At 47.0% G+C, this 23,862-nt stretch overlaps 1 protein-coding gene and 1 long non-coding RNA gene across 6 annotated transcripts in view; both read right to left on the bottom strand.

The window, feature by feature from the left end:
• Positions 1-3,131: 3,131 nt before the first annotated feature.
• Positions 3,132-23,862, bottom strand: part of LOC121577988 (protein CBFA2T2-like) — a 71,017-nt gene continuing 50,286 nt past the window's right edge. For all 4 annotated transcript variants that reach the window (XM_045223658.1, XM_041892021.2, XM_045223659.1 and 1 more), the window contains exons 6-11: positions 22,455-22,708; positions 10,151-10,236; positions 6,355-6,610; positions 5,252-5,320; positions 4,867-5,057; positions 3,132-4,645 (exon numbers count right to left, since the gene is read on the bottom strand). In XM_045223658.1, coding sequence (XP_045079593.1) covers positions 4,328-4,645; positions 4,867-5,057; positions 5,252-5,320; positions 6,355-6,610; positions 10,151-10,236; positions 22,455-22,708 — 1,174 coding nt within the window. In that variant the 3' untranslated portion in view covers positions 3,132-4,327. The remainder of the gene's footprint in view (positions 4,646-4,866; positions 5,058-5,251; positions 5,321-6,354; positions 6,611-10,150; positions 10,237-22,454; positions 22,709-23,862) is intronic.
• The window catches only part of LOC121577989, a 2,847-nt gene continuing 1,820 nt past the window's right edge, over positions 22,836-23,862 (bottom strand). The window contains exons 3-4 of one of the 2 annotated variants that reach the window (XR_006002722.2): positions 23,040-23,862; positions 22,836-23,001 (exon numbers count right to left, since the gene is read on the bottom strand). The exon at positions 23,040-23,862 is cut by the window's right edge and continues 341 nt beyond it. This is a non-coding gene — a long non-coding RNA (uncharacterized LOC121577989). The other variant, XR_006002721.2, reaches the window with a different exon arrangement.

Genomic DNA, 23,862 nt, shown 5'->3' with positions numbered 1-23,862 from the left:
CCTGTTCTGAAAGGCCCCAGAGTCTGCAACACCACTAAGCAAGCGGCACCATGAAGACCAATGAGCTCTCCAAACAGGTCAGGGACAAAGTTGTGGAGAAGTACAGATCAGGGTTGGGTTCAAAAAAAATATCAGAAACTTTGAACATCCCACAGAGCACCATTAAATCCATTATTAAAAAATGAAAAGAATATGGCACCACAACAAACCTGCCAAGAGAGGGCCGCCCACCGAAAGTCACGGACCAGGCAAGGAGGGCATGAATCAGAGAGGCAACAGAGAGACAGAAGATAACCTTGAAGGAGCTGCAAAGCTCCACAGCGGAGATTGGAGTATCTGTCCATAGGACCACTTTAAGTCGTACACTCCACAAAGCTGGCCTTTACGGAAGAGTGGCCAGAAAAAAGCCATTGCTTAAAGAAAAAAATAAGCAAACATGTTTGGTGTTCGCCAAAAGGCATGTGGGAGACTCCCCAAACATATGGAAGAAGGTACTCTGGTCAGATGAGACTAAAATTGAGCTTTTTGGCCATCAAGGAAAACGCTATGTCTGGCGCAAACCCAACACCTCATCACCCCGAGAACACCATCCCCACAGTGAAGCATGGTGGTGGCAGCATCATGCTGTGGGGATGTTTTTCATCGGCAGGGACTGGGAAACTGGTCAGAATTGAAGGAATGATGGATGGCGCTAAATACAGGGAATTTCTTGAGGGAAACCTGTTTCAGTCTTCCAGAGATTTGAGACTGGGACGGAGGTTCACCTTCCAGCAGGAGAATGACCCTAAACATACTGCTAAAGCAACACTCGAGTGGTTTAAGGGGAAACATTTAAATGTCTTGGAATGGCCTAGTCAAAGCCCAGACCTCTATCCAATTGAGAATATGTGGTATGACTTAAAGATTGCTGTACACCAGCGGAACCCATCCAACTTGAAGGAGCTGGAGCAGTTTTGCTTTGAAGAATGGGCAAAAATCCCAGTGGCTAGATGTTCCAAGCTTATAGAGACATACCCCAAGAGACTTGCAGCTGTAATTGCTGCAAAAGGTGTCTCTACAAAGTATTGACTTTGGGGGGGTGGGGGGTTGTAAGGCAACAAAATAGGAAAAATGCCAAGGGGGGTGAAAACTTTCGCAAGCCACTGTACGTCCCTTCAAGGTATTTTATGTTATTTCTTGATTCACTTCTACCTAGAATTGAATCATAGCCAAAACGTACGCCATAATCTCTTTGTATAACCCAATGGCTGGGTCATTTTAAGAATGTGGTAAATGGATAATGGATGACTATGAAGGCCATACTCAAAACGATAAGCAAGACAGCTGAGGGCCACATTTCATTGTCTCGCGGTCCGGATGTGGCCCATGGGCTGCCATTTGAGTATCACTGATCATTGATGTAGGCTGTATTAGTTGGCTTGCAGGAGAGCTCCTCGGTACCCTGGATTCTATATGCTTGAAAATACAATATCTATGATATTTTATCCACTGTCAAATAGACTACATCCATTTTGTCACTTGTCCCTAGTACACAACACTTGTTAACTGGGTTCTTTTTCACTATTAGTAAGCATTTTGGATCTATAGGTTGAAGCCATGGTTCTATAGACTAGCAGAATACATGATTTAAGAAATCCTGTTCACCACCTGCAGTGTTTGCATACCTTCTCCTTTAAAGAAGGTATAGGGAACGCTTGAAACTTATTTTGGTTTTAGCGTTTGTCAACATAACATTAGCTCATTTTACATTTTAGTCATTTAGCAGACGCTCTTATCCAGAGCGACTTATAGTTAGTGAGTGCATACATTTTTCATACCTCGGTAGTTATAGCGCGATAGAAATGTAAGGTTTTTCCGATTGAGCCGACATATGCAGAGTTTACCGTGAATGCAGTCTCCGCTAACGCGTGACCGTTGCCTTTAAATTTCAATCACTCTGTAATACTGAACTTCTGCGATACGAATTGAATTATTTATTTTTTATATAGTAGTGCAGACTTGGAATATGAACACACGGTAAATAATTTGAAGCTAAGAGGTGTGTGTGTGTGCATTAGTCCTGCACTATCTCTGTCTCTCTGGTCCTCTATCTAGGAACGTGGACAACTCCAAGGAAAACAAATGCAAAACGTGCCATTAAGATGAACTGCTACTCCCATACTTTAACTACATTTCTGATAAAAGACCAAAAGCTAGACATTTGAGTAATGTTGTCTTTATTTCGATATTCTACTTCAGTCTAAGATTTATTTTCATATGAAGTTATGTTTCATAACAAAATATGTGTTTTAGAAGGAAAACGTGGCTCACAAAATAAAGCATTCTTTCTGATAATCTTACAACTAACAACACCACAATCATCTCCATGGTAACAATCAACAGATATTACATTAAAGAAAGGATCCTAAATGCTTGACTTTATCTAATGCTGAAAAAGCTATAATTCAATGTTTTGTTCATACATGTACTCCTGAGATTCAGAGAGGGCAAGAAAAGAGTCACTCAAGATGTTGAACCAGTGTGAGCTTTGAACTTTTCCCAGATTTAAAGAGGAAAGCAAAAAACAATAGGCTACTTAAATATGTGACTATCTTTATTCTATACCTCCTATATCTCTGTGTTATTCCTTTTTTAATAATTGTCAATAAATGCCCCAGTGGGATAAATGAACCACATTTCTTGTCATTTAGCAGGCACTCTTATCCAGAGCGACTTACAATAATGAGTGCATACATTTTCATACTTTTCTGTACTGGTCCCCCGTGGGAATCAAACCCACAACCCTGGTGTTGTAAACACCATGCTCTATCAACTGAGCCACATGGAAATACAATTGCATAGTTGCATTTGATTAGATTTTACTGTAACTAATAATACAGTATTTTATTCCTGATGGAAAACCAGTGCAAACCTCACAGCGATGTTAGCTCTAAAGTAAACTGGCCCAGAATTGTACAACTGGTAACGTGAGGTTTAACAATGACTGTGGGAGAAAACTGCAAATGTCCGAAAGTCTGTAGAACTTTGTTGTTTTGCATTTGAATCTTTCCACCATCTTACTCTCTGCCATTTGTATTGTGTAACTCTGGGTGTGGATGGATGGCTGATCATGAAGACAGATGAGATACGCATCATAGAACAAAACAAGTGTTTCTGTATATTTATTCTGTGTAACAACAGCAGTCAGTTACAGGCAGTGACACACTCATTTAGCGTTTGAAAACTTTGGTGATGCATAACAGCTTGTGAATACCTCAACACTTAGTATTTTTATATTGCTCTGAAATGAGTCATAATTCTTTATTTTACAATATCGACCGATGGAACGCCCGTTTTGACAGAAGCGTACATACGCACACTCAAAAAGGAACCTGACGAATAACTTGTGCGAGCAAGAAAAGTAGGAGAGCTATACAAACAGGATTGCGGAGGTGACTTCGCTATCATGTCACCTCCAAAATGTATTTCCAGACATGAGATGCTCTAGAGCTGGTACTGTTTATGACACTGTCAACACCGACCCATAACCCTCTTTGCTCTTAGCTTTATATACACAATGGTAAACTAGGAAATATGCAGAGAGTACTTCGACCATCACTCACCCAAGTGGGTATAAAGGACCATTCCAAATCTCATACACCCCCCCCCCCATTGTCCCCTTAAAAAAAAAAAGAAGCTTGGTCTGAAGTCGGTCCTCAGTTGTCTCAGGGATTGAGATTTTGGATGAAGTGAAACAAGTGTCCATCTGTCGGGTGGATTGTCTGTTTGTCCAAATGTTGAAGATGGATCCTCCAAGTCCCAAAGCAGATGAGTCTGTCTGTCTTCTGCCCACCATTACCAAAGCAAACCGTTCCCCATTTGTCCTCTTTCTGTGTGTGACATGACTGGTGACATCAATGACCTAATTTCCTCCTCCGTTCACTCATTTCCTGTCATATGACGTCACTTCCTTGGCTAAATTAAGGTCGGTGTCAAGTCTTCAAAACAGCTTCCTTCCCTCCTCTCCTCTCCCTCGCAACCGCTAACCTAAAGATACATTTAGAACCTAAATAGCCAACCGCTAACCTAAAGATACCTTTAGAACCTAAATAGCCAACCGCTAACCTAAAGATACCCGACGGGTGACAGCCAAACGATGGAACAATGGAAACCAGCACCTTTCACCGGTCAGCAGTTCAAGAGGAACAGGAAACAAAGAAAGGAAGCCATTTTGGGGCATACGGTCCTGGTGTCCATTATGAACAGTCAGGAACAACAGAATGGAAGGAAAATGGGAATGGAGGCCATCTTGAGTGAGAGCCAGTATCACTAGTCCTAGTCCTAGTTCCTACTGCCCATTGGTCTCTAGCACTGTGGGAGTGGACGGAGTGGAGGAACGAGAGGGGACCGACCCCTTCTCCCCCCCGGGGCTGGCAGCGGTTGGTACGCCCTCGGGGGCCTTGGCTCCTGCGGTAACAGCGGCGGCGGCTGCAGCGGCCCTGGCTGCGGTGATGGCGGACACGGGCTTGGGCTGGGTCTGCAGGCCGGGGCTGCAGATGAGGTGGTGGCGCTCCCAGTCCTTGTGCTGGCAGAAGGAGCCGCAGTAACGCGCCGCATTGCAGCCGCTGCACGTCTCGCTGGCCTTGCGTCCACAGTTCCAGCAACACTGAGGGGGAGAGAGAGAGGGAGATGGAGAGTTTAGTGGAGATCAGTAATATACTACAGCTATGCACGGCTGTGTATGTGTAGTGTAAACTATGAGCAGGGGGAGAGAGTTAAGTTCACTAATAGGAGGAGAAGAGTGTGTGTGTGTGTGTCCCCCCATCACTATGACTCTCACTTCACAGTATGTGTGTATACAGTCATGTACTAATATATCCTCCATACCTCGCTGGAGTCTTCCTGCTCGTTGATGACCTGGATGGCGTCCTCGGTGGCCTTCCTCTTGGCCTCGGACAGTGTCTTCTCCATCTTGGCCCGCTCGGACGCGATCATCTCAAAGGCCTTGTGCTCCGCCTCGGCCACCGCTTTCTGGACCTCGTCCATGGCCTGACGCTTCACCTCGTTCACCGCTTCCTCTGTCAGGGTTATATTGTTGTGGTATGTTCAGGTTATAGTACACACTTTGTAAGAGATCTTTACATAAAATGTTTTTAAATAATGTTTTTTTAATGAGAGATAGAGAGAGAGGGGGAGGAGGAGGGCAGACACACAAACACAGACACACACAGACACACACAGGCACAGACACCACTGTTGTACAAGGCCTTACCAGCTTTTCTCCAGATCTCATCAGGCACGTAGCCCGAGCCTGGTCGCGGCGCAAAGTCTCTCTGCGATTCTGTGACATGGAAAGAAGAGAGTGAGAGGGAGAGAAGAGAAAGAGAAGAGAGAGAGAGAAGAGAGAGAGAAGAGAGAAGAGAGTGAATGAGATTAGCATCATGTGCAGCAGCATCATCCTCTATTTACGTAAGATACACAATCTCCCTCAATAGCTAGCCACACCAAATTAAACCTTTCCCAGTTGTCCAGCTGAACTGAATAGCCGGGCAGCTTGAATAGTGAGTACAATGGCTAGCACAGAGGGGCCGACAACCAAGCTGTAGCTACATTCTGTCTGTTCTCTCTCTGTACTGCTCCTATGCCCATGCCCATGCCCAATTTCTGTGGTGCCCAGGCTGCGTTTGGGCTGTGTACACTGTGTCCAGGCACACAGATGGCGCTCTGGCCAGGCGGTGGGGCAGCCAGATCTGGGTCTTACAGGATGGCAGACTGGCACTGCCAGGACCTTCTGTGGCCAATCTGGACGGGGCAGCGCTGGCACCTGTCTGGGGGCCACGGGGCAGCATTGGCCCCGGAGAGACGAGCAGACAAGCGCTGAGAGATAAACACTGCCAGCAAGACTGTGCCTGCGTCCCAAATGGCACCCTATTCCCTACATAGTGCACTACTTTTGACCAGAGCCCTATGGAACCCTGTCAAACGTATTGCACTTCATAGGGAATAGGGCACCATTTGGGAAGCGACCTGTATGTATAGGATCTAAACGTCTCAGTAGTAGTGTTGATGGGTGTAGTTCTGCAGATGAACACAAGAGGGCAGCCTATATGGTGACTGTGGGCGCTCAGTAGCTGGTGGCAGTTGCTTCAGTTCAGCAGCTCACCATCAAGGGGACTACTAACTGTTATCACTTATCCCTTGATTGATTCGACAGGACTCACATATGACAAGATACACACCTGATCAACAAATCTATATAATGTATTAAATCATTAAAGGACAAATACTAAGGTGAGAAATGAACTTAACTTCTCATCCATAGTTTGATATCATAAGAGTTAGCTAGTTATAATGTAAAGATAAAAGACTACCCACCACTGCTGAGTCCCTCGGTTGTGTGGGGGCTGCGGGTCTTGGAGAAGGGGGCGGGCACCGTTGCTGTGTGGGGGCTGCGGGTCTTGGAGAAGGGGGCGGGCACGGCGGCGGCGGCCCCTCCTTTGCGGGGGTCTTCCTGCTCGCTGGAGCGCTGCCGCCAGTAGTTGAGCTCCTCGCGGTCCGACTCCTGACAGCGCCGCAGCACAGCCACCGAACGCCGCGTCTTCTCCACCATCTCAACAATGCAGTTCAACACCTAGGAGACGGGAGGGAGAGAGAGAAGAGGATACATTTATAGGAAGTTCAATTATAATTCTTAATTGTTTTTCCTTTTAAAACTGCTCAGTTACCGTGCAACTAAATATGAATATTTATAGCCTATTTCTGCAGATACATGCATGGCCAGAAATAGGACCACTTTAAGCCATACACTCCATAGAGATGGGCTTTATGGAAGAGTGGGCAGAAAAAAAGGTACTCTGGTCAGATGAGACTAAAATTGAGCTTTTTGGCCATCAAGGAAAACGCTCTGTCTGGCGCAAACCCAAAACCGCTCCTCATCCCGTGTAGCTCAGTTGGTAGAGCATGGCGCTTGCAACGCCAGGGTTGTGGGTTCGTTTCCCACGGGGGGCCAGTATGAAAATGTATGCACTCACTAACTGTAAGTCGCTCTGGATAAGAGCGTCTGATAAATGATTAAAATTTAAATGTAAACACCATCCCCAAAGTGAAGCATGGTGGTGGCAGCATCATGCTGTGGGGATGTTTTTCATTGGCAGGGACTGGGAAACTGGTCAGAATTGAAGGAATGATGGATGGCGCTAAATACAGGGACATTCTTGAGGGAAACCTGTTTCAGTTTTCTAGAGATTTGAGACTGGGACGGAGGTTCACCTTCCAGCAGGACAATGACCCTAAGCATCCTGCTAAAGCAACACTCGAGTGGTTTAAGGGGAAACATTTACATGTCTTGGAATGGCCTAGTCAAAGCCCAGACCTCAATCCAATTGAGAATCTGTGGTATGACTTAAAGATTGCTGTACATCAGCGGAACCCATCCAACTTGAAGGAGCTGGAGCAGTTTTGCCTTGAAGAATGGGCAAAAATCCCAGTGGCTAAATGTGCCAAGCTTATAGAGACATACCCCAAGAGACTTGCAGCTGTAATTGCTGCAAAAGGTGGCTCTACAAAGTATTGACTTTGGGGGGGTGAATAGTTATGCACGCTCAAGTTTTCTGTTTTCTTGTTTGTTTCACAATAAAAAATATTTTGCATCTTCACGTTGTGTAAATCTAATGATACAAAACAATCCATTTTAATTCCAGGTTGTAAGGCAACAAAATAGGAAAAATGCCAAGGTGGGTGAATACTTTCGCAAGCCACTGTAAAGCAAATGTTTATATACAGTGGGGAAAAAAAGTATTTAGTCAGCCACCAATTGTGCAAGTTCTCCCACTTAAAAAGATGAGAGAGGCCTGTAATTTTCATCATAGGTACACGTCAACTATGACAGACAAAATGAGAAAATAAAATCCAGAAAATCACATTGTAGGATTTTTTATGAATTTATTTGCAAATTATGGTGGAAAATAAGTATTTGGTCAATAACAAAAGTTTCTCAATACTTTGTTATATACCCTTTGTTGGCAATGACACAGGTCAAACGTTTTCTGTAAGTCTTCACAAGGTTTTCACACACTGTTGCTGGTATTTTGGCCCATTCCTCCATGCAGATCTCCTCTAGAGCAGTGATGTTTTGGGGCTGTCGCTGGGCAACACGGACTTTCAACTCCCTCCAAAGATTTTCTATGGGGTTGAGATCTGGAGACTGGCTAGGCCACTCCAGGACCTTGAAATGCTTCTTACGAAGCCACTCCTTCGTTGCCCGGGCGGTGTGTTTGGGATCATTGTCATGCTGAAAGACCCAGCCACATTTCATCTTCAATGCCCTTGCTGATGGAAGGAGGTTTTCACTCAAAATCTCACGATACATGGGCCCATTCATTCTTTCCTTTACACGGATCAGTCGTCCTGGTCCCTTTGCAGAAAAACAGCCCCAAAGCATGATGTTTCCACCCCCATGCTTCACAGTAGGTATGGTGTTCTTTGGATGCAACTCAGCATTCTTTGTCCTCCAAACACGACGAGTTGAGTTTTTACCAAAAAGTTCTATTTTGGTTTCATCTGACCATATGACATTCTCCCAATCCTCTTCTGGATCATCCAAATGCACTCTAGCAAACTTCAGATGGGCCTGGACATGTACTGGCTTAAGCAGGGGGACACGTCTGGCACTGCAGGATTTGAGTCCCTGGCGGCGTAGTGTGTTACTGATGGTAGGCTTTGTTACTTTGGTACCAGCTCTCTGCAGGTCATTCACTAGGTCCCCCCGTGTGGTTCTGGGATTTTTGCTCACCGTTCTTGTGATCATTTTGACCCCACGGGGTGAGATCTTGCGTGGAGCCCCAGATCGAGGGAGATTATCAGTGGTCTTGTATGTCTTCCATTTCCTAATAATTGCTCCCACAGTTGATTTCTTCAAACCAAGCTGCTTACCTATTGCAGATTCAGTCTTCCCAGCCTGGTGCAGGTCTACAATTTTGTTTCTGGTGTCCTTTGACAGCTCTTTGGTCTTGGCCATAGTAGAGTTTGGAGTGTGACTGTTTGAGGTTGTGGACAGGTGTCTTTTATACTGATAACAAGTTCAAACAGGTGCCATTGACACAGGTAACGAGTGGAGGACAGAGGAGCCTCTTAAAGAAGAAGTTACAGGTCTGTGAGAGCCAGAAATCTTGCTTGTTTGTAGGTGACCAAATACTTATTTTCCACCATAATTTGCAAATAAATTCATTAAAAATCCTACAATGTGATTTTCTGGATTTTTTTTCTCTCAATTTGCTGTCATAATTGACGTGTACCTATGATGAAAATTACAGGCCTCTCTCATCTTTTTAAGTGGGAGAACTTGCACAATTGGTGGCTGACTAAATACTTTTTACCCCCACTGTATGTATATATATATATATAGTATGTGTATACACTGAGTGTACAAAACACTAAGAACACTTTCCTAATATTGATTTGCATCCCCCTTTAGCCCTCAGAACAGCCTCAATTCATCATGGACTCTACAAGGTGTCAAAAGTGTTCCACAGGGATGCAGGCCCATGTTCACAGTTGTGTCAAGTTGGCTGGATGTCGTTTGGGTGGTGGACCATTCTTGATACACATGGGAAACTGTTGAGCGTGAAAAACCCAGCAGCGTTGCAGTTCTTGACACAAACCGGTGTGCCTGGCACCTACTACCATACCCTGTTCAGAGGCACTTAAATCCTTTGTCTTGCCCATTCACCCTTTGAATGGCACACATACACAATCCATTTCTCAATTATCTCAAGGCTTAAAAATCCTCCTTTAACCTGTCTCCTCCCCTTCATCTACACTGATTGAAGTGGATTTAACAAGTGACATCAACATCGGATCATAGCTTTCACCTGGATTCACCTGGTCAGTCTATCATGGAAAGAGCAGGTGTTCATAATGTTTTGTACACTCAGTGTATATCATGGCTTCATTTCATTGGGTAGGACTCCTGCTTTGGGCAGTCAATCGCCACACAGTGCAATGCATGGCTCTCTGATGTTGACAGCAAATGGCTTTAAACAAAAGTCTGCCACTGTGAACGGGACACCAAGTCTGACAAAGCCTCGATGGCTCCGCCAGGCATTAAGAGCTGCTATAGCACTAGTAGTGCCAGTGGTCGGCAGCGACGGCTGCTGTTAGCAGCAGTACTTACATGATCCAGATGTCTCCACTCATCGGCCCACTCTCTGTCTGTCAGCCTGTGGTCTATGGGCTCCTCGCGGTAACCCCCGTTAGTGCCTGATTAGAAAGACGAGACAAATTAAAGAGGAACGGAATGTTACAGAATCCATCATAACAAATTACTATGACAAGAAGTGAGGCAGAGAGAAGGGGGGGGGGTCTATATATCCCATCACATATATATACTGTCTATATATATTTATACTCCAGACTCTGACATTGCTCGTCCTAATATTTATATATTTCTTAATTCCATCCTTTTACTTTTAGATTTGTGTATTGTTAGATACTACTGCACGGTTGGAGCTTGCAACACAAGCATTTCGCTACACCCGCAATAACATCTGCTAAATATGTGTATGCGACCAATACAATTTGTTATGAAAGTGTGTCTATTAACTTGAATCACAATCATACCACAATGAAGCAGTGGACACATTTAGATGGTCTTATTTCACAACAGTATTCCATGTCATGATCATAGCTTAGTGACAAGCTGCGCTTTACCGTCTCGCTACCACAAGAAAGAAAAAGAGTAGCCAACTCAAAAGGAGAGTTAAGGAGAAAATGAAGACAGAGTTAGAAAGACAAAGAGAGAGAGAGAAAATGAGAGAAAATGAGATATATCCTACTGAAGACAAGTTTGAACAAGGAAAGAGTAAAAGGAGGGAAAAAAACACAGAGAGAGAGAGATTAAAACAGAGAGAGAGAGATTATAAAACAGAGAGAGAGAGATTATAAAACAGAGAGAGAGAGAGATTATAAAACAGAGAGAGAGAGATTATAAAACAGAGAGAGAGAGAGATTAAAACAGAGAGAGAGAGAGAGATTAAAACAGAGAGAGAGAGAGAGATTAAAACAGAGAGAGAGAGAGAGATTAAAACAGAGAGAGAGAGAGAGATATTAAAACAGAGAGAGAGAGATTAAAACAGAGAGAGAGAGAATTAAAACAGAGAGAGAGAGATTAAAACAGAGAGAGAAAGATTAAAACAGAGAGAGAGAGAGATATTAAAACACAGAGAGAGAGAGATTAAAACAGAGAGAGAGAGAGATTAAAACAGAGAGAGAGAGAGATTAAAACAGAGAGAGAGTAGAGAGATATTAAAACACAGAGAGAGAGAGATTAAAACAGAGAGAGAGAGAGAGATTTAAAACACAGAGAGAGAGAGATATAAAACAGAGAGAGAGATTAAAACAGAGAGAGAGAGAGAGATATTAAAACACAGAGAGAGAGAGAGAGATATTAAAACACACAGAGAGAGAGAGAAAGATTAAAACAGAGAGAGAGAGAGATTAAAACAGAGAGAGAGAGAGATTAAAACAGAGAGAGATAGAGAGATATTAAAACACAGAGAGAGAGAGATTAAAACAGAGAGAGGGAGAGATTAAAACAGAGAGAGATAGAGAGATATTAAAACACAGAGAGAGAGAGATTAAAACAGAGAGAGAGAGAGAGATATTAAAACACAGAGAGAGAGAGAGAGATATTAAAACACACAGAGAGAGAGAGAAAGATTAAAACAGAGAGAGAGAGAGATATTAAAACACAGAGAGAGAGAGATTAAAACAGAGAGAGATAGAGAGATATTAAAACACAGAGAGAGAGAGATTAAAACAGAGAGAGGGAGAGATTAAAACAGAGAGAGATAGAGAGATATTAAAACACAGAGAGAGAGAGATTAAAACAGAGAGAGAGAGAGAGATATTAAAACACAGAGAGAGAGAGAGAGATATTAAAACACACAGAGAGAGAGAGAGAGATTAAAACAGAGAGAGAGAGAGAGAGATTAAAACAGAGAGAGAGAGATTAAAACAGAGAGAGAGAGAGATATATTAAAACACAGAGAGAGAGATATATTAAAACACAGAGAGAGAGAGAGAGATATTAAAACACACAGAGAGAGAGAGAGAGATTAAAACAGAGAGAGAGATTAAAACACAGAGAGAGAGATTAAAACAGAGAGAGAGAGAGAGAGATATTAAAACACAGAGAGAGAGAGAGATATTAAAACACAGAGAGAGAGAGAGATATTAAAACACAGAGAGAGAGAGAGAGAGATTAAAACAGAGAGAGAGAGAGAGAGATTAAAACAGAGAGAGATATTAAAACAGAGAGAGAGAGAGAGAGAGAGAGAGAGAGAGAGAGAGAGAAAGATAGAGATTAAAACAGAGAGAGAGAGAGAGAGAAAGAGAGATTAAATCAGAGAGAGAGAGAGAGAGAGAGATTAAAACAGAGAGAGAGAGAGATTAAAACAGAGAGAGATATTAAAACAGAGAGAGAGAGAGAGAGAGAGAGAGAGAGAGAGAGAGAAAGATAGAGATTAAAACAGAGAGAGAGAGAGAGAGAAAGAGAGATTAAAACACAGAGAGAGAGAGAGAGAGAGATTAAAACAGAGAGAGAGAGAGATTAAAACAGAGAGAGAGAGAGAGAGAGATATTAAAACACAGAGAGAGAGAGAGAGATTAAAACACAGAGAGAGAGAGAGAGATTAAAACACAGAGAGAGAGAGAGAGAGAGATTAAAACACAGAGAGAGAGAGAGAGAGAGAGATTAAAACACAGAGAGAGAGAGAGAGAGAGAAAGATAGAGATTAAAACAGAGAGAGAGAGAGAGATTAAAACAGAGAGAGAGAGAGAGAGAGAGAATTAAAACAGAGAGAGAGAGAGAGAAAGAGAGATTAAAACAGAGAGAGAGAGAGAGAGAGAGAGAGATTAAAACACAGAGAGATTAAAACACACAGAGAGAGATTAAAACACAGAGAGAGATTAAAACAGAAAGAGAGAGAGAGAGATATTAAAACACAGATCGAGAGAGAGAGAGAGAGAGAGAGAGATTAAAACACACACACAGAGAGAGATTAAAACACAGAGAGAGAGAGATTAAAACACAGAGAGAGAGAGAGAGAGAGAGAGAGATTAAAACACAGAGAGAGAGAGAGAGCGAGAGCGAGAGCTCTACGCCATTAAAAAACTAATTCAAATTGAAATACCTATAAAAATTTGGCAAAAACTAATTGAATGTGTCATTGAACCAATTGCACTTTATGGCAGCGATGTCACGGTTCAGACAGACGACAAGAGGACCACAATTGCGTCACACCAGAAAGTTTATTAAACTTAAGGGAAAAGGGAAGTAGGGAGTGAGTGAAGGCTCCAGGGGTTATCCCGTCCAACGTGCTGGGTCTGTGCCCCCCCCCAGTGGCAGCGGTGCGTCCGATGACGCCGGTGGTTGGTGGTCCAGAAGTCCTGGGGGGGGAGGAAACACAGACACAACGGGGCGGATGAAACAAGGCAGAAGTACAGTTCAAGGGAAATCCAAATACGTTGTAGCAAGGCAGAAGGCTGGTCAGAGTTACCGGGTCGAAGAGTAGTCAGGAGTCGTAATGGCAGAAAGCAGGTCTGGTTTTCCTGGGGCAGAAGAGTATCCAAGAATCAGGCAGGTCCGGGGGTCACAAAACCAGGGTGAGCCAGAAGCGAGCACACAGGTTCCGGGGTGTGAGCTTTGCAGACGATCTGACAAAGGAGAGCTGAAAGACGGGACTTTAAATACTGGGAGAGGTTAGTGGGTAATGCAGCGCAGCTGGCAGAGTAATTAGAGCCGAGCAGAGCAGGGACAGGTGGAGCTCGTTAGGCTGAGTAGAGAGAGAGAGATGAGCAGAGTGGAAGATAGTGGAAACACATTCAGGTGGTAACCCGGTGGAGTGAGAGGGCTCATGACAGAACCCCCCCAAGGGACGGCCCCAGAAGTCCCAAGAGCAACACCACGCCGGGCGGGAGGAGGGGAGCCGGAGGAGGGCTAGAACTCCTCCGAACGGTCCCGAGCGAACGTCCTCATCCTCGGAGGAAGCCGGAGGGCCGTGGTCGGGAGATGGGACAGGTCCCGAGACAGGATCAGGCACAGGACAGGAAGCCGAGCGGGCAGGACGGTTAGGGATCCCTCTGGGGCGGCCCCTACGGATTGCAGGTTGATCAGGATGCCGTTGGTGGAAGGCGGTGATGAGAGTCCTATCCACAATCCGACTAGCTGGCACCCAGGTCCTTTCCTCAGGTCCATAGCCCTCCCAGTCAATGAGGTACTGGAGACCCCTACCCCTCCGTCTGGACCGAAGCAGGCGGCGGACGGTGTAAACCAGACCACCATCGACGAGCCGTGGAGGAGGAGGACAAGGCGCAGCAGGGACCAGCGGACTCTCATGAATGGGCTTAATCTTAGACACATGGAAAGTGGGGTGCACCCTCATGGAATTAGGCAGTTGGAGCCGGACAGCAGTTGGGCTAATCACTCTTATGATAGGGAATGGGCCAATGAACCGAGGTGCCAACTTCTGCGACTCCACCCTGAGTGGCAGGTTCCTTGACGACAACCACACCCTTTGACCAACATGGTAGGTGGGAGCAGGGATTCTCCGACGGTTGGCCCCGGTAGTGTAGCTGGCAACGGATCTGAGAAGTGTGGCTCGGGCCTGTGACCAGGTGCGGCGACATCGACGGGCAAACGCAAGTGCAGATGGGCAAGTAACCTCCCCTTCCTGACTGGCAAATAGAGGAGGCTGGTATCCATAAACACATTGGAAAGGGGACATACCGATGGCAGAGCAGGTCAGAGAATTGTGTGCGTACTCCACCCATGTCAATTGCTGCGACCAGGAGTGGGGGTTGCGTGAAGTCATGCATCGCAGTGCCTTCTCGAGCTCCTGATTTGCCCGCTCTGACTGCCCATTGGATTGGGGATGGAATCCGGAAGTCAGACTGACTGTGGCTCCCAGCAGGTGACAGAACTCCTTCCAAAAAGCGGAGGAGAATTATGGACCACGGTCAGAAACTACATCCTTTGGCAGTCCGTGGATCCGGAAGACGTGTTCCAGGACCACCTGGGCGGTCTCCTTGGCGGTTGGGAGCTTGGGGAGGGGAATGAAGTGTGCCATCTTGCTGAATCGGTCAACTATGGTGAGAATGACGGTCTTGCCCCTTGAAGGGGGCAGCCCCGTGACAAAGTCAAGGGCGATGTGAGACCAGGGACGTCCGGGCACAGGCAGGGGCTGCAGCAATCCGGCTGGGGGCTGGCAGGACGACTTGTGTTGGTTGCAGATGGGGCAGGCTTGGACGAATTCCCGTACATCCTTTCTCAGAGCGGGCCACCAGAACCTCTGGGCGAGCAGGTTGTAAGTGCGGGTGGAGCCAGGGTGACAAGCTAGGCGGGAGTCATGTCCCCACTGAACGACCTGGGACCTTAGGTTTTCGGGGGACAAAAAGGCGGTCAGCTGGGCAAGTGCTGGGACCGGGCTGGTTACGGAGAGCTTCCAGCACCTGTTCCTCAACAGCCCAGGTCAGAGCTGCTACGATGCAGGGACTTGGCAGAATCGACACAGGATCCTTGGAGGGGTTGTCATCCTTCTGGAATTGACGGGAGAGGGCGTCTGGCTTGGTGTTGCGTGATCCAGGCCGGTATGACAGAGTGAAATTAAACCTGGTGAAGAACAGGGCCCAGCGGGACTGCCTGGGAGTTCAACCGTTTGGCCGTGCGGATGTACTCCAAGTTCTTATGATCGGTCCAAACGAGAAATGGAATGGTGGACCCCTCCAGCCAGTGACGCCACTCCTCCAAGGCAAGCTTCACAGCCAGCAGCTCTCGGTTCCCTATGTCGTAATTGCACTCAGAGGGGGACAACCGACGTGAGAAAAAGGCACAGGGATGGAGCTTCCTATCCTCCGCAGCCCACTGAGAAATCACAGCACCAACTCCCACATCCGAGGCGTCCACCTCCACAATGAATTGCCGGTCCACGTCAGGCATCTGGAGGATGGGAGCGGAGGTGAACCTTACCTTGAGGGTACTGAAGGCCTTGTCGGCTGCTGGGGTCCAGGTGAAGGGTTGCTTGGTGCTGGTTAGAGCAGTGAGAGGGGCAGCAACGGTACTGTAGTTCCGGATAAACTTTCTATAGAAGTTAGCAAACCCCAGAAACTGTTGCAGCTTCTTTCTGTTCTCCGGAACTGGCCATGACGTGACTGCTGATACTTTGGCAGGATCCATTTGGATACTTCCCTCTGCCACTATGTACCCCAGGAAGGCCACTGTCTTGACGTGAAACTCACATTTCTCTGCCTTGGCGTAGAGGGAATTCTCCAGAAGACGATGAAGGACTTGCTGGACATGGCGGGTGTGTTCAGACAGGTTTCTGGAGTAGATTAAGATGTCATCCAGGTAAACGAAGACAAACTTGTTTAACATGTCCCGCAGTACATCATTCACTAGAGCCTGGAACACAGCCGGAGCATTGGTGAGGCCAAAAGGCATAACCAGATACTCGTAGTGGCCTGTTGGTGTATTGAATGCGGTCTTCCATTCATCTCCCTCCCGGATCCGCACTAGGTGGTAAGCGTTTCTGAGATCCAACTTGGTAAAAACAGTGGCTCCCTGGAGCAACTCAAAAGCAGAGGTGAGCAGAGGGAGAGGGTAACGGTTTTTCACTGTGATGTCGTTGGAGTCCCCTGTAGTCGATGCAGGGGCGAAGAGATCCGTCCCTCTTCCCCACAAAGAAGAAGCCAGCACCAGCCGGAGATGAAGATGAACGGATCAATCCTGTGGACAGAGAGTCATTGATGTAGTCCTCCATGGACCTTCTTTCAGGAGCAGACAACGAAAAAGACGGCCCCTTGGAGGGGCTGTTCCAGGGAGGAGGTCGATGGCACAGTCGTACGGTCGGTGAGGGGCAGAGACGTGGCTCTTGCTTTGTTAAACACTTCTGAGACCATGGTAGCATTCTGGGACATGGGAGAGGTCAGGGGCGGAGTTAGTAGGTACTGGCCGAGGGTAGTGCGGCAGCAAGCAGGCAGGTTCGGTGGCAGTCCTCTCCCCACTCCCTGATCACCCCGGTCACCCAGTCGAGCTGAGGGTTGTGCCGGGCGGAGCCATGGGTAACCCAGGATGAGGGGTTGGCCTGGAGAGGGGAGCAGGTGAAACTGGATAGTCTCTTGATGGTTTCCGGACAGACCCATCAAGACCGGGGCCGTGACATGAGTGACCGATCCGAGTAAGTGTCCGTCCAGTGCCCGGGCAGGAATAGGAGGTGTCAAACGGAGGTTCTCCAGTCCCAGTTGGCGTGCCAGCTTGATGTCCATTATGTTGGCTTCGGGCGCCAGAATCCACCAGAGCAGCCAGGGTGTGAGTAGAGTCAGAGAGGCGGAGGTGAACTTGCAGCAAGGGTTTGCGGTCGGAGGACTGGATGGTCATTGAGCTCAACCGGACTCCCCCTATGCCCGGTGAGCTTCGGCTTTTAAAGGGCAGGTTACCACACGATGTCCATCACCTCCACAATAGAGGCAGAGGTTTGAGGTGAAGCGGCGCTGGCGCTCTGCAGGAGTGAGAGAGGCTCGCCCAATCTCCATAGGCTCAGACTGATCAAGCTGACTTGGGTGAGTGGCAGTAGCTGACAGGAGCCCAGTCGGATCTCTCCGAATGCCGGTAGTTGGTGGACCTTGGCGCCCCCTCTCACGACGACGGGTCTGTATCCTTCTGTCGATCCGGACAGTCAGTGCGATGGCTTCATCAAGAGTGGAAGGCAGTTCATGGGAGACCAACTCGTCCTTGATATAGTCAGCCAAGCTATGGAAGAACGCGTCCACCAACGATGGTGTGTTCCAAGAACTTCGTCTTGCCAGGGTTCGGAAGTCGATGGAATGGTCTGCGACTGTACGTCTGCCTTGTCGAATACTGAACAGTTCACGAGACGCCTCTGCGGTTGGTGAATCCAGGTCAAACACCTTCAGCATCTCCTCAGCAAACAGGTCGAAGGTTGCACATGCGGGGGTTTGACGTTCGAACTCTGCTGTTCCCCAGAGTCGAGCTCGGCCCGTCAGGTGAGTGATGGCATACCCGACCCTAGCCCCCTCCGTGGCGAAGGTCCTTGGCTGCAAGGAGAACTGAAGTCGGCAGCTAGTCAGGAATGGCCGGACCTGGGTAGAATCGCCGTTGAACCGCTCGGGGTTTCCAATCGTGGGTTCCGGGGCAGCGGCTGAAATGACCGGGGCAGGTAACTCGGAGGCAGGGCTGGTGGGCAGACTGGCTGGGGTAAGGTTGGTGAGGAGTTGGATGATCCTGGCGAGTTGTTGTTGCTGCTGCTGGGACTGCTGCTGGTGCTGCTGGAACTGCTGATGCTGTTGGTGGCCGACCTGAAGCAGAGAGGTGATGTCGCCGCTCATGCGACCTAGCTCTCTCTCAGTGTGTTCCAGGCGTAGCATGGCGGTGGGTTGCTCAGGTTCTTCGGTTTCCATGTCGGGGGAAGTGTGCGCTGAGTCCATGATGGTCAGATCGTACTGTCACGGTTCAGACAGACGACAAGAGGACCACAATTGCGTCACACCAGAAAGTTTATTAAACTTAAGGGAAAAGGGAAGTAGGGAGTGAGTGAAGGCTCCAGGGGTTATCCCGTCCAACGTGCTGGGTCTGTGCCCCCCCCCAGTGGCAGCGGTGCGTCCGATGACGCCGGTGGTTGGTGGTCCAGAAGTCCTGGGGGGGGAGGAAACACAGACACAACGGGCGGATGAAACAAGGCAGAAGTACAGTTCAAGGGAAATCCAAATACGTTGTAGCAAGGCAGAAGGCTGGTCAGAGTTACCGGGGTCGAAGAGTAGTCAGGAGTCGTAATGGCAGAAAGCAGGTCTGGTTTTCCTGGGGCAGAAGAGTATCCAAGAATCAGGCAGGTCCGGGGTCACAAAACCAGGGTGAGCCAGAAGCGCGAGCACACAGGTTCCGGGTGTGAGCTTTGCAGACGATCTGACAAAGGAGAGCTGAAAGACGGGACTTTAAATACTGGGAGAGGTTAGTGGGTAATGCAGCGCAGCTGGCAGAGTAATTAGAGCCGAGCAGAGCAGGGACAGGTGGAGCTCGTTAGGCTGAGTAGAGAGAGAGAGATGAGCAGAGTGGAAGATAGTGGAAACACATTCAGGTGGTAACCCGGTGGAGTGAGAGGGCTCATGACAAGCGAGGTGTGGGCTCCACTTGCAAAACAAGATTTCACCAAATGGGACAAACACCCCATTGAAACCCTGCATGCAGAGTTCTGTATGATTCTCCAGAGGAAAACTACAAACAATGCATGCAGGGCAGAATTAGGCCAATATCCACTAATAAAAAAAATAGCAATTAAGTTTAGGAAACATCTAAAATACAGTGACCCCCTCTTATATCATTACCAAGCCCTGCAATGCCAAGAGCTGAGCAAAGAAAAGAGTCCCCTCATCCAGCTGGTCCAACATCCAATCAATCAGAATAAACTAAATTACAACACAGTCAAAACAAAACTACATTGCTTATTGGGAAACACAAGCACAAGCACAAAGTAAAATGCAGTGCTATCTGGCCCTAAATCGACAGTACACCGTGGCTAACTATTTGACCATGGTTACTGATCAAAACCTTAGAAAAACCTTGACAAAGTACAGGCTCAGTGAGTACAGCCTTGCCATTGAGAAGGGTAGACACAGGAAAACCTGGCTCCCTGTAGAGGAAAGGCTGTGCAACCGCTGTGCAACCACTGCACCATAGCAGAACCTGAGACAGAGCTCCATTTCCTGACAAAATGTCGAAAATATAAAACAATTAGAGTGTCATTTCCCCAAATTTGAAACCCTTGTTCAAGGTTTCAAAGACCTCTCTGATGAGGATAGGCTACCCGTCCTGTTGGGGGAGGACTCAGGCTCCCCGTCCTGTTGGGTGAGGACTCAGAGAGCTGTGGGTTGGCAGCGCACTACATTGCTGCCTGCCATAAGATGAGGGACAGTGTCTGACAGACCAATCAACCTGCACATGTCCTCTATATTGTTTTTGTTCAATGGTTATTTTGACCCTTGGTTATTGTTGTTACTGTTGTCCTGTTGACAATATTGATGATGATTATTTTAATTATGTTAATATTGTAAATATCCAAAGTAAGCTTTGGCAATATGTACATTGTTACATATTGAGAGAGAGAGAGAGAGAGAGAAAAAAAATTGAGAGAGAGAGAGAGAGAGAGAGAGAGAGAGAGAGAGAGAGAGAGAGAGAGAGAGAGAGAGAGAGAGAGAGAGAGAGAGAGAGAGAGAGAGAGAAGGGCCTTTTGATGAGAACCAGACTCCGGCCCAGCCACAGCATGCAGCAGCACTGAGACGCCCCCACATCTGGAGGTCAGCTGTCAGTGTAAAACCACCACCACCACCCCCCTCTCCTCCTTATCCCTCATCTCTGCCCCCCATTGGGATCCCCTGGCTGGGTAACTGTCGGGGAGGAGTTGGCCCTGCTCCCCTCCCCCTGGTCTGGAGCAAGCAGCATTCCAGCGGGGAGCCGCTCAGGCTGAGTGGAGCAGGGCCACTTCTAAACACAGCCGCCCCCTGGCTAAGTAGAGCTGACACCCGCTCTGGTTTGGAGAAGCTGGGGGTGGGGGGGCACACACGCAAACACGCACACGCAGAGACAAATACACACATACACAACCTAAAAAGACAGATACACACACACACACACACTCAAGCCTTCCACATGCTTCGGTACGGCTAGCCGAACGAGTGTGCTCGCATACTCCCTTAAAAGACCTTTGCTTGAAAAACAAGAAAAGAGCGGCAATAGTACTGTTTGTCCATCTTGAGACACTGTAGCCAGTATACAGTTCCTCAAAATAGTCAGAATGAATCTAAGGTAACTGAAGAAATATGTCATTAATTTTGAAGTGCCAATAACCTGGCGGTTATGTCCGCGGGGCATATGACCACTCTATGGAAAGGAGAGACTCTCATGAACATGATGGTGTTCTCTGTTTATTTCATCTGAAGGTAACCCATACAAAATAATGGAAGTATGGAGGTAGTTATGTGCCAACAAAAATAAGGGTTTAAATATGTTTCCAAAAAAATATTTCCTGATCTTTCTTATATCTCCTAGATACAGGACAGACACATCAAAACCTTATTCCTTATGATTGATTTTTTGACTCTCTTCCTTGCTTCGGCTTCAACACTACTGTCGTTTCCTTAGGGCACTGTGGTGGGGGGATGGATAGTGTTTGTGTGTGTGTGCATGCATGCGTGTTTGCCTCTGTGTTTATGTGTGTGTGCGTGCGTGTATGTGTGTGCATCTACCTTGTGTGTAGATGTGCGTGCCATCTGGCCATTGACAAGGACCAGATGGCACGCAGATCTACAATGAACTAGATACAATCCTCTCTCTCCACAGAGACTCAAAGGTACTCTACTTCCTGGGTAGTTGGGCGCACTGTCTAAGCACATGTGGGCCCATGGATTTATGGTCTTCTGAGAGCTTCTACACACTTAGCTGTGCATGTCCACACACACGCACAGAGACCACCCATTAGCAGCATTCATATCCACCGTACTATAGGCTGTTTGTATGGGAGTGAGAGAGAGAGTTCTGTTTTATGAGGGAACCTCAGTGTTGGTTGGTGAGAGAGTTCTGTTTTATGAGGGAACCTCAGTGTTGGTTGGTGAGAGAGTTCTGTTTTATGAGGGAACCTCAGTGTTGGTTGGTGAGAGAGTTCTGTTTTATGAGGGACCCTCAGTGTTGGTTGGTGAGAGAGTTCTGTTTTATGAGGGAACCTCAGTGTTGGTTGGTGAGAGAGTTCTGTTTTATGAGGGAACCTCAGTGTTGGTTGGTTATCTGTTATGGAAAACAGCAGAGGGTTGAATGTGAGAGAATGAAGGAGCCCAGCTATATCTGTTCATGTAGGGCTAAACCCTTGTGAGTTTGAATATGCATCTGGGTTGTATTTATTTTGTATGTGTGTATGTGTGTATGTGTGTGTGTGTGTGTGTGTGTGTGTGTGTGTGTATGTGTGTATGTGTGTGTGTGTGTGTGTGTATGTGTATGTGTGTATGTGTGTGTGTGTGTGTGTGTGTGTGTGTGTATGTGTGTATGTGTATGTGTATGTGTGTATGTGTGTGTGTGTGTGTGTGTGTGTGTGTGTGTGTGTGTGTGTGTGTGTGTGTGTGTGTGTGTGTGTGTGTGTGTGTGTGTGTGTTCCTGTATACCACTAGGTAGCTAGCTCCCGTAGCTCCAGTATCTTGTAACTTGTAACTGTGCAGTAGGTCTCTCTCTCTTTCTCTTTCTTAAACTGCTTGTAAATATTGTTTTTATTGCGTTGGAATTGTAAATATTGTGAATTTGTATGATTGTGTGCAGGGCTCACTTGGTCTCAATAGGATTTCCCTGTTAAAATAAAATGTAAATAACAAAATGTAATAAAAAAAACGATGTACCGTATGTATCTGTGTCTGTATGAAGTATTTACCAGGTAGTCTAGGCCTGTCCTTGAGCTCGCGGAGCTCCAGTATCCGGTGGCTGCTCTCCCTGTTCAGGAGATGGGGGGCGCTGATGTCCTCGAGGGCGTAGTGCTGCAGAGGGGGCGGCGTGGGGTGCAGCTGAGCGCTGAGGGGCAGGGGGTTGGCCGGGCTGTGGCGGGGCGCCGGGCTGATGGTGCAGATGCGCTTAGCCGGGGGCTCCAGGGGGGCGGGGGGGCGCTCGTGGAAGCCGTTCTCTTTGCCCCTGCAGGAGAGAGAGATGAGAGAGGAGAAGAGAGGACAGGGTGAGGGATTAGAGAGAAGAGGACAGGGTGTGGGATGAGAGAGAAGAGGACAGGGTGTGGGATGAGAGAGAAGAGGACAGGGTGAGAGATGAGAGAGGAGAGGACAGGGTGAGGGATGGTGTGAGAGTGGGAGTGAGTAGATGAGTGCATTGGCGTATTTTGGCAGTTGTGTATGTGTACGTCTCTGTCAGTTGTGAATTGTCTGGGGGTCCCCGAGGAGAGGACTGTCTCTTAACTGTCTGAACATAGCTACCTGTTAGGACTGTCTCTTAACTGTCTGAACGTAGCTACCTGTTAGGACTGTCTCTTAACTGTCTGAACGTAGCTACCTGTTAGGACTGTCTCTTACCTGTTAGGACTGTCTCTTACCTGTTAGGACTGTCTCTTAACTGTCTGAACATAGCTACCTGTTAGGACTGTCTCTTACCTGTTAGGACTGTCTCTTAACTGTATAAACATAGCTACCTGTTAGGACTGTCTCTTAACTGTCTGAACATAGCTACCTGTTAGGACTGTCTCTTAACTGTCTGAACGTATCTACCTGTTAGTACTGTCTCAACGTAGCTACCTGTTAGGAATGTCTCTTAACTGTCTGAACGTATCTGCCTGTTAGGACTGTCTCTTAACTGTCTGAACGTAGCTACCTGTTAAGACTGTCTCTTAACTGTCTGAACGTATCTACCTGTTAGTACTGTCTCAACGTAGCTACCTGTTAGGACTGTCTCTTAACTGTCTGAACATATCTACCTGTTAGGACTGTCTCTTAACTGTCTAAACGTAGCTACCTGTTAGGACTGTCTCTTAACTGTCTGAACGTAGCTACCTGTTAGGACTGTCTCTTAACTGTCTGAACATAGCTACCTGTTAGGACTGTCTCTTACCTGTTAGGACTGTCTCTTAACTGTCTGAACGTAGCTACCTGTTAGGACTGTCTCTTAACTGTCTGAACATAGCTACCTGTTAGGACTGTCTCTTAACTGTCTGAACATAGCTACCTGTTAGGACTGTCTCTTAACTGTCTGAACGTAGCTACCTGTTAGGACTGTCTCTTAACTGTCTGAACATAGCTACCTGTTAGGACTGTCTCTTACCTGTTAGGACTGTCTCTTAACTG

The sequence above is a fragment of the Coregonus clupeaformis genome, chromosome 12 (genome assembly GCF_020615455.1).
Source record: "Coregonus clupeaformis isolate EN_2021a chromosome 12, ASM2061545v1, whole genome shotgun sequence".
Taxonomy (NCBI): Eukaryota; Metazoa; Chordata; class Actinopteri; order Salmoniformes; family Salmonidae; genus Coregonus; species Coregonus clupeaformis.
This window is presented reverse-complemented; position numbering and strand designations above follow the sequence as displayed.